General features: G+C 23.7%; 1 protein-coding gene across 15 annotated transcripts in view; it reads right to left on the minus strand.

The window, feature by feature from the left end:
- LOC122860330 (FH1/FH2 domain-containing protein 3) overlaps positions 1 to 15,443 on the minus strand; it is an 89,468-nt gene continuing 74,025 nt past the window's right edge. For 5 of the 15 annotated variants that reach the window (XM_044164102.1, XM_044164108.1, XM_044164109.1 and 2 more), the window contains 10 exons: positions 14,755 to 15,398; positions 10,708 to 10,868; positions 10,432 to 10,614; positions 10,084 to 10,203; positions 9,797 to 9,931; positions 9,489 to 9,631; positions 8,755 to 9,022; positions 8,451 to 8,592; positions 6,786 to 6,953; positions 1 to 1,037 (listed from right to left, as the gene is read on the minus strand). In XM_044164102.1, the coding sequence (XP_044020037.1) occupies positions 964 to 1,037; positions 6,786 to 6,953; positions 8,451 to 8,592; positions 8,755 to 9,022; positions 9,489 to 9,631; positions 9,797 to 9,931; positions 10,084 to 10,203; positions 10,432 to 10,614; positions 10,708 to 10,868; positions 14,755 to 15,398 (2,038 nt within the window). In that variant the 3' untranslated portion in view covers positions 1 to 963. Of the gene's footprint in view, positions 1,038 to 5,229; positions 5,378 to 6,785; positions 6,954 to 8,450; positions 8,593 to 8,754; positions 9,023 to 9,488; positions 9,632 to 9,796; positions 9,932 to 10,083; positions 10,204 to 10,431; positions 10,615 to 10,707; positions 10,869 to 14,754; positions 15,399 to 15,443 lie in introns of those variants that run through there. The other 10 variants (XM_044164104.1, XM_044164110.1, XM_044164114.1 and 7 more) reach the window with 8 other exon arrangements.

Consider the following 15,443-nt stretch of genomic DNA (forward strand, 5'->3'; position numbering starts at 1 on the left):
AGGCTTATATATTTTCTTTTTTTATAATTAAATTACTTTTATATCAATTTTTCTAGAAAAAAAAATATATATATATTTCGTATACAATAAGGCAAGTTGACTATGAGTCTTTCGATGATAATATTTTTATCTAAATGTTAATTTATTTATTGAAATTTAGATTTAATCATTCCTTTTTAAGGAGTTATAATTATTTTCGATTTCGTCTAACTTATTTAATTCTTATCACAGTTAATATTAAACCGGGGGATTAATTCAAAGAAATAATTGATCGATTCGTTTTGCCGAAAAAAAACGAAGAAATTGTTTTGATAGAAATATAATGATAATAAAAAACGATTAAAAAGTTTTATCATAACAGATGGGAATTTGCTAAATTTTTTTTTTTTTTTGTTCACGTAGTTTTGGCAATAATAAGTAGAAAATAAAATTGAAAAATAAAACTCTCAAGCATTCCAGAGAAACATGACTTTTTTCTCGTTGAATTTTTTTGTTAATCAATAATCAGAAACTCGTGAAATAAATAAAATTTAAAAACAACAATTTTAACAAAATAACGATGCAAGTTTATCACTAAATTGCATAGAAATATTTTCAACTCGAGTGTGTTTTTTAATGAATAAAAAATAATAAAAATATAAATACAAAAAAAAGTCAACAAACGAACCGATCAATCACACAAATTCCTTTGGTCACAAAAAAAAAAAATAAATAAATAAAAATAAAGATAAATTGAAATTCCCCAAAAGCTATATCAAAAAATATTAGTCCAATTTTTGATTTAATAATTTTATATCGTTTGTATAATCGAAGCACTCGTAATGCCTTTTTTTTTGTTTGTATTTTTTTGTTATAAACAAATAGTACCCTTATCCTCTTTGAGTATCATGTTACAATCGAAAACCTGAGGCATCAATGGCGTACACAACAATTTATATCACAGTTATCGTAATAAATTTTTAATCAGTAGCTTTTAATGTACGCAGCAAGGTGCTTCTTTTCTTCTTCTGATAGTCCATTCTTCAATGTTCTACGCACTGCAATGATAAATCAAAAAAAAAAAAAAGAATAATGATTAATATACAGTATTTAAAATTAATATAAATTCTTGACAAATAATTTAATAGACAATTGACAGGTAAGTGAATAACAAAAAAAAAAAAGCTCATGCAAGTTGAAAAAGTCTGAAAATAAAATAGATATAGATTAAATAGAGAATCATGATGGCATGCAGAAAGTTTACAGTCACACTAAAAGTTTCAATTCACGTAATATACAAATGCATTCAGCTGAATAATGAAACTATTTCAACATTCATGTACATCAAAAGTTAAATGTACACATATTTATATCCTATATAATATTCTGACGTTGTAAAACAAAAGGATATTTGTCAAAGCGTTCGTGTCTCTTGACAATATATTTTTAAATCTAATTGTAAGATTTTTATATGTAAATTGAATAATTATATAGTCATACAAGTGTCACTTGTATTTTGAAAATTCTTATAGTAGTAATTAAATAAATTTAATTTAATTACAATTATTGAGTTGAAATAATGTATTATTGAATTAGTTATATTTATCCAGTAGATTCTGGTATTTTGAATTGAATATTAAATGCATTTGACCAGTTTCTGGTATTTACAAGTCGTGATAAATATTTTAAATATTTTATAAATTCTAAAATAAAGAAAATGAATTTTATTTTGAGATGAAATTAAATTATAAATACTAAAATTGGATGAATTAATATGAGGAATAAATTTAACGTAAATAAATTTAATTTTACGGAGGTGGGATAGACGCGAAGCGTCCCACCTATAGTATTTTATATTTTATATTTAATCATTTGATTGTAGAATTTTAGAAAATATTTATAATATTTATATCAAGTTTTAAATATTTAAATTGGGTAAATTAATTTTATTCAAAATTATAAATACTTGAATTTACTGGATAAATATAAATATACAATTTTTTTTTCTAATGTCGATATCATAGTAAACATTTATTGAAACTGTTAATTTAATTTGTCTGACTAAAAAAAGTTTTTACTACTTAAAAAAAAAAATAATTTAAATAATATATTTACTGGAAAAAAATTTAATTTTATATTCATCTATTGAATTTTATTATTAAAAATTAAAAATTAAATTAATTTATCCAATATTTATATTTAAAACTTGAAATATATATTTTAAATACAATAAATTAAAAAATTTCTCTTATCACCTGGACAAATAAATTCTATTCTCAAGTCTAATATAAATTTAAAAACCCCAAAGTAAAAGTATATATTTTTATTAAATGTAAAAAGTAAAACTTGATTCAACAAGAGTTTTGGTATTCAGTTGAAAGTCCCTCTCGAATAGAATCAACGTTTTGAATTCAATAACAAGACTAGTAAATTTGGTTAAGTAAATTTCTCTTGCCTACAAAGTTATCGACCATTTTCTAATAGTACAGTGAGAATATAAAATACATATATACACACACAGTTGTTCAAATGGTTGTAAATGTGAAGATTCATATAGACAATGACAAAAACAGAGATAAAAAAAAAGTTGACTAATCAGTTGGCAGTAAATTTTGTAAGATGAATATAGATGGATGAATATAACTATAATAATTCATGTGTATATGTGTTAAATAAAACAAGCTATAGTAATAGTAATCACGTGTCTTTCATTTATACTTATTTCTACCCATACTCTTGTAAATCCACTGTCAATTTCTTAATGCATTTATGCGTTACTATCATACCATGCCAAGTTTTCACAGCGTAGCTTAACAACTTCGTAACTGCTTTATGCGAGAGTAAACTGGGGTGAATACCATGGTATACCCAAGAATTTTATACTCAACCCAAACTTTTACCTCCCTCTATAACTATCCTTGTAACTCTTCGTATTTGGTTTTATTTCTATCTCTCTCATTTCGTTGTCATTTTCGTTGTCATTGTCTGGCACGCGAGAAACTTTATTATCTTTTATGTAAATTCCATGATATTTTACTACCCTTTTTTTTCAACCCTTGTAGAAATTTTTTTAGCTTAGTTGTGTATTTATCAAAATAATACAAATACTTGAAATAAATTAATAAATAAAATTAATTCAATAATTGAAAAAAAATATATGTTTTTTAAATTAGAAAATAAAATTATGCCTCTTTGACATTTCGATTATTGTAAGGATGAGAAATAAAAAAAAATTATTATAATAAATAAGAAAAAAAATTGAAAAATAGTGTAAAGCAGTTTTTTCTTATTTCCATTTATTCGCTTATCGAGCTTATTTATATTTTTTTTTTTTATCGCCATTTTTTCTTTATTTATTTATTTTTTTTCTACGATTATCTTCGCTCAGCTACATGTCGTGCTAGAAATTTTATCGTTCGCATGTGCACGCTTCAACCACCACCACCTATTTTCTCCTAAACCCTAGTTTTTATTTATTTTTTTTATTTTAAATGTTTTTTTATTTTTCTATTTTTCGAGTGAAATAAAAAGTCAAGCAGGATCTATATGTCTATTGTGAAGGAGGGGATTACCCAACTGTCCTTTGAATTCAACCGAGTATCGTAATGGCACGTCGTTCACGAGTTTATCGGTGGTAGACGAAAATCAATGTGCCGGAACGCGACGACTAAATTCTGACAAATTACCTTATCCAATGACATACTATATTTAAATTATAAAAAAATTTTATTTTTCATTTTTTTAATAACTATTAATATTTGAAAAAAAATTAAATAATTTTTATTTATTTAAATTAAATGACAGAATCACGTTACAAATTTTAAATGAAAAGTAAAAAAAAATTTAAAATAAATTTATCTTATTTATAAATTATTAATTAATTTTTATTTTATATTTTTAATTATTGTATTTTAATAAAATTGATATCTTTTTTTTTAATGAGAAAAAAATTAATAATAAAAAACAAATCTTAATAATTAATTGTACTTGAAATGCCAATTTAATTCTAAAATATTTATTTTTTTATTTACTATTTATTTACTAGTAAATGTTTTCAATTTTTTTTTTATTTCATATTTATTGTTACTATTGTTTTTGCTATTTATTTTTCGAATTAAAAATGCCACGATTCATTAATCAATTTAGTAATAAAATACACCGCAGTATTATTTTCATGGATATTATTTTATACTGAGTGATTATCAACACGATGAATATATTTCAAAATAACCGGAATCAAACCAACAAAAAATTTGCATATTATCCCAATATAAATAGCTAAAAACAAGTTTGACATAAAATTCAAATTTTTATTTGTGCAAATGCTTTGAAATCATTGTTATTTGTTAACGATTCGACAGTATTTTGTAATTTTTACGTGTGAAAATTCAGCGATATTGCAAATGTCCATTTGTTATTTTATTTTATTTTTCAATTGTTCATCAGTAGTGTAAAGCATCAGCGTTAAATCTCTGATGCTGATTCGACAATTTAAAATCCACAAAACTGTGAATGTATGTTGTGTACTGTTAAAATCACTACCAATAAAAGTCAAAAACAATTGACACTGATTGAATGGCCGAATTTAAAGAAATAAATGATTTTAATATTTTTTTTTTTATTTATTTTAAATTTTAATTATTTTTTATTTTCAATATCTAAAAATTCATGACGTACATTGACATTTGATGGTTTATAAAATTCATGATTTCAACGAGATCATGATGAATTTATTTTACTGCTGCTATTTTAGCAAAAAAAAAAATTAATGATTCTATCTTTGTTTTAAATTAAAAACCAGTATTAATATTATAAATAGAAGTAGAGTGCTATGTCAAATATTTGATATCTATAATTTGACATATTATAGATAATTTCGAAATCGAAATAATTAAATTTCATCCGATTTAATTTGGAAATATGTACAACTGTACAATGACACAATTGATTCATCAAGAGAATCATCAATTTGATCTTAAAATAATTAAAATAACATGCAGATATTTTATTATGCAATTATAAATTTTTAATTTACATTTAATGTAATTCTCGAATCATGCCAATTAAATGAAAAGAAATAATAAGTAAAATTAATAATAGAAAAATTTGTAATAAAACGACAGATAAATTTACAAAAATAGTAAATAAAAAACAACAAAACACGATTAAAAAATTAATTGAAAAAAACAAACAAATTATAACGATAATAAAACAAATATTAAAAAAAAAAAAAAGAAATTTTAACCGAACCTTTTTATTGTTTTTCATATTTTTTTTCTATTTTCACTTTATCAATCCAGCAAGATTGAAGGTATTTTTTTTTTTTGTGTTTGTGTGTATGTTCAGGGTCTATAGCCTTCTGAAGTTGTGTTGTTCTCACGGGTACGTGATCTTTTTACTGTTTCAACAAAATAAATTTAAAAAAAAAAAAAATGTAATAGATAAGAACCAATGACGAAACCATAGACACCAAAAACAAGTTAGTAAATAATTTTTTTTTTTCATCAGATTAATATCATCAAGACACCCTTAAACTATCCACCGTTTAAATCAACAATTATTTTTTTATATTTATAAATTTTTATATGTATGCTTAATTTAAATCTGTTGTATATAAATTAATTTAATATAAAAAATACATGTCAACATGTGGATTAAAAAAGACTAGTTGAATTTGTAAATGTAATTCTATCTGATCGGATTTTAGAATGTGCAAGTGAATGAGAGTTGGTTTGTAAAATAAAAAAAACCAATAAAACAAAGGGATGAATAATTCCAACTGTGTACAAAAGATACGAGAATCAAAAAAAAAAAATAGATAAAAAAAAAATACAAATGAAATACCCGATGGTATAGAGAAAGAAGAGACACAAATTTAGATGTAGCAGTATTGTTATATATATTTTTAACAAACATGCTGAATATAAATTTTTAATATCATCTGGAATTGATATTACGTATTTAAAATTTTGTATATTGAATTATTAAAGTTGTATAATGATTTTAAAGGGAAATAAAAATTATATTATATGTATATTTATATTTAAAAGAGTAGTTAAAATATAATTTTCAATTAGCAACTGTGTTGAAGTATTTATAATTGACCATTATCATGATCGTTAAGGTCTTTAACACCCTCTCTATTTTTTATTTTTTTTTCTTTTACCTAGTTTCATTTATTTTAACACACATAAGTGCAAAACCAACCCTCATAATACTGAGACACATTTTTTTTTTTACACCCTATTTTTGTTGCATGACAATCAACAATAAATCATAATAAATAAATTTATTTTATTATTTTTATTGTCTTTTTTCAGTCTATAAAGTGTTTTACCGATATTTTATTTTATGAACATTCATGGATTGCATTTACTGAGCTTAAAAATACCTTTAACGTAAAATCAATTTATAAAAAATAAAAAATAAAAACAACATGGAAAAATATTTTCAATAAATTATTTAAATTGCTCGATAAAGTTGTATTTTATTTTTCGATATAAATCAAAGCTTAAATTGAAAAATATCTAAAGATTTAGAGAAACTAACAGAGAGCTTTTAAAATATTGGGTGTAAAAAAAAAAAATAAAAGAATTGTGCAAATAAAAATGCACAAATATTTATTTAAAAAAATAATAATAATTTGTGCACCCATCGCACTTTAATTAACACGACAATATATTATTTATTTAATTAAATTGAATATTGAAAAAAATTGTCAAAATAAATATTTAACAATGAATATTTATAATTGTTAAATTAAATAATAATAAAGTGCGATGGGTATGCGTGCAGGGTGCACTTACAAGACTTACGATCGGCGTGTCTCGTTCGTTTTCTTTCTCTGGGTGTTGTTCTTGTTGCTGGTGACTTTGTTGCTGTTTTCACAAGGGACTCAAGTAACTCATCATCACCATCTGTGACGTTGCCATTTACTGTTTCATCCCTGAGGATTGGACCAAGAGAAGTACGTCCTAAATTAAATTAAATAAAAACCATTAATTTAATTAAAATGTTTAAAAATATATTTAACTGTAATTGATAAAATTTCAAGTTCGATAAACTGACTGAAAAGTCATTGCACAAAGTGCTGGATAAAAATAAAAAAAACAATTTTAAATATAAAAATGTTTAAATTGTATAAAATAAATGGTAATGGATGGTGAGTAATGTTTGCGAAGATGAAAATTTTTTACTTTGTTTTATATATTTTTTTTGTTCTTTTCTTTAGGCAAAGGTTTAGCCTGGCAGTAGTTTTAGGAAGTATCAAAAGATGTATATATATTTATTTATACAATACAAGAAAAAAATAAAGGATTGAAAATATTGCAGTGGATATTGTTTGTGTATGTGTTGGTTCTAGTGCAGTAGTAGTTGGAACAATCTTTTTGTCTCTTCCCCATTTGCCAACAATTTTTATGTTGTTTTTATTTTATTTTTCCTCTCACAAATGTAACATGAGGAAAAGTTTACGAGGGCTAGCATTGAGGTGGAAAAAAGACAACGAGAAAACTGACTGAGACATTTGGATTTGCCAGTGTATATCACCACCACCACCAACACCAAGCACCACAAGGTTTTCTCAATCCAGTGATAAAAATCTACCCGACGGCCGGAAACGAGTCTGCCTTTTACAACCCGATACGTCTTACCTATTTTGAGTTACTTTTTCATAATATAAAATACTATTTACTCTACTTGAATTTATAAATAAATAAATAAATAAAATAAATACATAAAAATTTGTAATACAATTTGAGTCTAGTGTTTTTGAAATTTATCATTTTTATATTAACATTATTATTTTTAAATGAGTATATTTTTTTTTTTTAAATATAAACCTAAAAGCAAAAAGTCAAAAATAAATATAATAATAATATAGAGAAGAAAGAGAATGATAACTTTCATTTTAGGTCATAATAATAATAGACTATTGTCACAAGAACAATTTGCAGTAACAGGGATAAAACCATATTCCAACAATGTGATACATTTTAGTTAACGAGCTACATGTGAAATAAATCCTTAAAGTATATTTCTAACCCTCTATTTATTATTTCACATCTAAAATATATATGTTATATCATAATGATAACATTGATGCAATACAATTTCAGTGTTTGATGTGATAAAAATAATTGACAATGTTATTAGAGTAATAAACATAAAATATATAATAATAATATAAGTAAATATATTTAAGTTTTTATTTTTCTATATTTTTTATTTAATAGTTTAATAATTTATTTATTTAAATAATATAATTATTAGGGGAATGTGAAGCAAAATAAACACACATTTATAAATATTTCTAGCTAAAAAAAGTAGTAAATAATATTGATGATTTTTAATCAGGGAAAATCGAAATAGAATAAAATAAATTTGTTATTTATTTGTCTTGATTTTTTTTTGTAAATAAAGTGTTTATTTTACTCGACATTTTTCGATTTTAAAAATAATATTTTACATACCATCTTTACGTTGTCGACGCCATGTTAAAGTACCATGTTTACTTTCAACATCAGAAATATCACTGCCAAGTAGTTGTCTGAGTTCAGCATCAGCTCTATCCTCTTTTGTTCGAAATTTGCCCACCTTTGAAAAGACAGTAGACTATATGATCAAAAAGAAAAAAAAGGAATACAAATATAATTTACAAAGTCTCAAGATAAAAAGATAAATTACAGAAAACAAAGTATTGTCAGGAAAGAGAATAAAAAATATATATAGATTTAAAATAAGAATAGTATGAAAAGTTTAATAAAAAATTTTTACCTCTGTTATCATTTTTCCTCTTGTTTTATTTCTTTCACGATGATTTGCTTTTTTTTCCAATTGTTGTAAAACACGTTCTCTCGTTGTTCTATACTCCAATGCAAATTCAGATACAACTCTACAAAATTCATTTGGTTTTGTATCCTGTACACGATGCAATGGTATACCCAACCAAAGTATAAATTTATGAAATCTATTGATAATACGTCGATGAACAATACCAAGTACAATTATTCTTTCAGCACAATCAGCCAAAAAATCTGACATTCTGTTAACAAATAAAAATCAATAATTTAAAGAGGGAGAGATTAATGAAAAAAAAAAGCACAAAAAAGTTCAATAAAAGAATAATCTTTTTAGTAAAAAAAAAAAAAAAGCCTCAAGTCTAATATCAGTGTGGGTAAAGAAAAAAATAAAATAAAAGATAGAAAAGAGCTTGGAGTAATTAATGGCGAGTCACTTGGATGTTTGCCAACTTTTTAAGATAAAAAAAAAAATAATAATAAAACAACCACTCAAATTTATCGAAGCCTGGCAATTTGCAGCAGTTTCGGCTCTCAGAAGACCAAAAAAAAAAAAATAAAAAAATAAAAACAAAAAATAAGAAAGGTTGTTCTTATCAAACACTTATTTTTCTCCAAGTTTCATATGAAAGTATAAAGATAAAAAGAAAGATGATGAACAAAAGAAAAAAAAAAATATATAAAAATAAAAAATTATCGTTAAATACTTACTTGACTTTCATCATTGTTGAGCCATCATGTTTTGCAATGAGTTTAAGATGATCCCAGGATGCTTTGCACTCACTTTCAAGTTTGCTAATATTCAATGCAAGCTCGTCAAAATCAATTTTTGATGCTCTCGTCACTGCTCCTATCTGTAGTAAAAAAAAAAAAAACCTTTATACAAAAATATATTTAAAAAATAGATAAAAAAACTTTAAAAGTGTCAGGTGTATTTAAAAATAAAAAAACAATATAAAAAAACTTTTTTATCTGACCAACAACAAGAAAATTGCATTGACATTTTATAAAGCACTCACCTCTGAATAAAGGTCGGTTGATTCTGAAAACTTTTCCATCACCATGTGACACAAATGATGTAACAAAGAGTGTTTATGAACAGTGTCCTTGACTTCAGGTACTTTTGCTAAATATTCAAGTTGAAAGCCTTTAACCTATTTAAAAATAAATTATTTTTTAAATTAGACAACACAAAGATATATTTTTTTTATATATATAAAAATGATATCAATTTTTATTTAATATATATATGAAGATGATAAAAACGGATATCATTTGAGTTGCGTTTGAGTTCAATGGATCTCACCTCATTTCCGTTGAGAAATATACCGATTGATAAAAGCGTGCTGAGAATACCACGAAACGTTTTATTCATTTTTAAAGTTTCCATTCCTTGCTTCAGGTCCATCAAAGGGTCTGCAATTTCCTGTAAAAAGTAAGAAAATATTTTATACAAAAGTTTGTTTAAATAACGTTTGAAGATTTTTAAAATAATAATTATTTAATGTATATATATATTTTTAAATAATTTAAAGTAAAAATAATAAGAGTTTAACGTAAATGTTGATAAAGCAACTTTGTTAAACTTTCAAGACTCTCATTCAGCTATTAACTAAAAGTTATCTTTAAAAATATGAATTTTAATTGTACGCACTTTTTCAGAGTTTTCAAAGTCAAGTTTAAATGCCCAAAGCTTCAGTCGTGCTGGTAATTCAGATATTGATGCAAGTGTAAGAAGAAATTGTTCAGCTGAACCAAGTGGTAAATCTGGACTTGCTGCTTGTGCTTCTTGAATACGTGATCTTTCTTCTTCAGTTGGTAGCATTGTTAAAAGTTTCTTTAAATAAAATATAATAATAAATAATAGAACAATGTAAAGTTAAATATTAATATTGTTTTTATTTTTATTTTTTTACATCTTAAAACTTACCTCAATACCTTCACGATTCATAATTGTTGCATCCATTTTTAAAATTGCTGTTTTTATTGATCTTGGTGGTGGTAATTTTGTCATACCAATATTAATGGCATTTGATCTTTTATGATCCAACACAATTATTTCTTTATTTTTATTCATCTCTTGCTGTTTCTGTTGAATCAAAAATACAAGAGTTAATTATTTTTTTAAACAATATTTCTATGAAATTAATCAATCAATGCAAATTATTAAATTCGTGGAAATTAAAAATTCATATTAATTCACTCTATGCTCGTTAGGAGCTTATCATTATCAACATATTAATTTTACATTTAAAAAAATATTCTGTACATGTATTATTTAACTGTAATTAAATTCGAAATTCGACGAATTCCTCGTGAAACAATCAACAATAATTATAACAACATTAATAAATTTACAAAAAGAATTTAAGCAAGAAAAAATTGTTAGTTAAATAATAAATAATTAAATTAATATTATATACAATTTTAATAATAATAACAGTCTATGAAAATAATAGATAAAAGTTGGGAAATTTAAACTCACCTCCTGTAGAAAACCATAATGCCATTTTTGATTTTTGAGAGCACCAACAATAAAGAATACAAGAAAAATATTAGTATATAATAATTATATAAATTGTTTGTTTTTTATCTGTGTAAATTATTAATTAGTATATTATTATTGATTTATTATTAGAATATATAAACCATTACCACTAATAAATGAAAGAAAAAAAAATTTATAAAATTATTATAATATTAGTTTGTGAATTATTAAAATGAATAACTTTTCTGAAGTTGATAATTACAAAATCGATAGGATCATTTCAACGGCTTACCCAAGGATTAATAGGATTTTCATTATATACCAATAGGATTATCGTCGTTAAATATCAAAGATCAATAAATAAATTTAATTTAAAAAATTGACATAAATAATCAATAAATGCATGAAATAAAATTATTGATTATTAATTTTTCATAAAATAATTTTATGTAATTTCATGTATTAATTAATTATCAAAATTTAATTAAAAAATTTATGTTAAAATTTATGATAATTTGATATAAATTTTTATTTATCTTGTCAATAAAAATTTTTGTTTGTACATCAACTTGATAAATATGAGGATATAAATTAATAGTAAAAAAAAAAAATTACATTGAAAAAGTCAACAGGATTCGTAGTCAATTCGACGAGCAAGCAATTTTCGTGTTTCTTTATCATAGCCAGGATTTCCTATCCTACTTTACTCTTAAAACTACCAACTGTCCTATCGTCATTTCCGAAAGTGGCAAAAGCGGGCTTGGCCCAGACAAGTACCCTTCTCAATACTACCTTTCTCAATTTATTTATCTCTCTCTTTTTCTTTATCTCTATGTATTTATATATATCTTTCTCTCTTGTCCACTTAACTCACAAACCCCTAGTTGCTATTACACTCCCTCTACTACTACTGCGACACCAATGCATTGAGATAAAGAAAGATTAATCGTAGTGGTCGTTCATTCCTGGCAAATTGTCCGTGTTATTAAGCTCCCTGAAATGAACGCGACGAGAAAATTTTCTATATTTTTATACCTTTTACCACTCAACCAACCCCTTTACCACTCAACCTATATTTCATTTTCAAACAAGATTCATATTTTTTTATTTTTCTTCACTTTTTTAAATTCAATTTTGTTTTCTTTTTTTTTTTCTATTTAATAATGAATGATGGAATACGTGATTTTTCTTGACTTGCAAAAAAAAAGAAAACACTGTGTTGTTGATAAATTGAGAAAAAAAATATATATGAATAAAAAAAAATTGAAGAAAGCCATTTTATTTATTTTTGTGATATGGGTAATAGGATTGCTGGGGACAACAACATTTTTTTTTTTTTTTTTGACAGAAACAGTGGGTAAATACAATGACCAACTAAACAATTATACAACTTGAAGTAATTAGTGCACGACTATGTACCAACAATCGAGCTAGAGAGAAAAACCAGAACACAAAGAAAAAATAAAAAAAAATATATTTGAAGAGTAAAAAAATTCAGTATAACAATAAAATGTACTTCATGTGTTGTTTTAATAAAATTTAAAACTTTTTTTTTTAATTTTTATTTAATATTTTTTAATGAATAATAATGCATTAATGAAATGAAAAAGTTTAAAAAATAAAAACGTAAAAATAAAAGATGTAGTAGATGGAAAATAAAAAAAAAAAAAACAACATTTGCCTACTCAAAAGTCCAAGCTGATTTTGTGAAAGCAGTTGAGTTTTAAAATTACCATATTCATTTACTCTGAATTTTTTATTAAATAAAAAATAAAATATTATATGCAACACTTTTTCCATGTGTAAAAAAAAGGTGAAGGAAAAAATGAATAAAATTTGATAAATAAAAAAATAATTGAAATTAAAAATGAAAAAATAATTGCTTAATATTATTGCAAGGTTGCATTTGCATTTCGCATCGAGCCAATCATATTTATGCGAGTTAACGTTAAACTAATTAATAGCATTCGTTAGTAAAACAATTGATGCGAATATTTTCAAATTAATAAGAATCACTCAAACTTGCCCAATAATTAACGAATAAACTTTTTTCTTTTTTTTTTTTTTTCAAATAAAATAATAATAATAATTCGACATGTTGTTATTAACATAACTCGATATACAGCTTTTGTTCAAGTGCCTCAATGAGACCCTTTTCATTGGCAAGCAAAAAATTATATTGAAAAAAAAATTCATAAAAAAATTCAAATGGTATGTCTGACGTAAGCTACGCTTGTACTACTTATTAATTTATTTTTATTTTCTATAAAAGTCGCTCGTAGGTATTAAAAAAAAAAATCAAATAGTATAATAAAAGATTGAGAAAACGTTAATAAAGCTAATTAAAAATAAAATTTGATGATTAATAAATAATTAATTAAGAAAAAAAAATAAAATTTATATATTTTTTGTGAATTATTCTGCAGTTTTTTAGGTTTTTTTCTTTTTGTTATTTTGATGAATTAGTTTTTTATAAATAAAATGAAAATAAGATTATGAAATAAATTAATTTAATTAAGTTAATTAATTTAATTAATTTAATTTTAATTAATTTGCAGGTAAAAAATTAAACAAAATGAAAAAATAAAAATAAAATTTTTAACTGTATGTCTGACGTAATTTACGATTGTACTACTTGTTAATTTTTTTTTCTCTATAAAAGTAACTTAAATAATTAAAAAAAAAAAACAAAAAACAAATAAAACTTGATAATAGAAAATGAAAAATAAAAATAAAAATGAATTAACGTTGATAAAGTTGATAAAAAAATTTCTAAAATGAAAATAATAGAATTTGTTTGTTTTTTTTTTTTACATTTAACTTTGATATTTTACTTTGATAAATTTAATTTCTATAAAACAAATGAAAATTAGGTTATAAATAGAACTAATTGAATCAAAAATAATTTACAGTACTTTGTCAACAAGGGTTAACTTGTATTGAATAAGTTTAAGGGTTTGAGTAAGAAAGTGGTTTTCAAGATGTCTCAGAGTGTATTTCGTAAAGCGTGATAATTTTACTGCTGATGACAAGAAGGGTAAATAACTGTAACTAACAAAAAAAAGTATACTTTTATAAAGATTATCCTCTTTAAGTCGTAAGCCAAAAAACTTAAATCCCACTGACCCGTTAGCAATTGCAATAACTCTCAAATGATTTTCCAACTGCCATTGAAAATTCAAACGTTTTTCTTTTTTCCATTTTCTAAATATATATTTTATCTCTTAATTTTTTTAAATTACCAATTGCTTAAAATTAATGTGTTATAAAAAGTGCATATCTTTTTTTTTTACTTTTCAGTTAATAGATTGATAAATTGATTAAAAAGAAGAAAAAAAAAATAAATGAAAAATTAGATTAACGTTACTAAAAGTAAATGAAAAAATAAAAAATATAAAAAAATGTTCAGAAATAGCGCTCAGATAGGATAAAGAAAATGAATAGAAAGAAATATATATATGAAAAAAAAAAAAAAGCAAAATGAAATTACCTTGGTGATGAGATCCTTGGCTCTTGATTCGAAAAGATGTTCAAGCTTTTGTGTGTCAACTGGTACCGGTTGTAATTCATCCCAAATCATTTTATTTTTATCCAAACGTGTTAATATTATTGGATCATCTCTAACTTCTTTCCAAAATAATTTAACTGTTTTTTTACTTTTTTTTGGTATTAATTGTGGTGATGTTGGTGGTGTAGTTTTGATTGAACCACTTGTATCATTAATTGGTGATGTTCTTGTTGATTTAAGATTAACACCAAATACTTGTGATGTACCATTTGTATAAGGTGGTGGAAATTTTCCAACTGGTGGTGGTGGTGGTGGTACACGTGTACCATTCATTTGTGTTACCATTGGTGGTGGAGGTGGTGGTATACCATTTGTTATATTTACTGGACCAAGTACATCTATTTCATCATCTGAATTTAAATCAGTAAAATCTAAATCACATAATGATAATGGACGTTTTAATTTATTTATTAATTCTTCCCAGTGTAATTCATTTTCTGATTTTTTTATTTCAGTTATTTTTGGAATATTTTCACCAGTTGGTGATTTTAATATATCAGCTTTTGATTTTGATTTTGCAAGACCCTCTTTCGCTTTTGATATTAAACCACTCATATCTCCTATCCTAAAAATTTTTTTTGTTTTTAAATTAAAATTAAAAGAAATAATA

Source organism: Aphidius gifuensis, linkage group LG1 (assembly GCF_014905175.1).
Source record: "Aphidius gifuensis isolate YNYX2018 linkage group LG1, ASM1490517v1, whole genome shotgun sequence".
Taxonomy (NCBI): domain Eukaryota; kingdom Metazoa; phylum Arthropoda; class Insecta; order Hymenoptera; family Braconidae; genus Aphidius; species Aphidius gifuensis.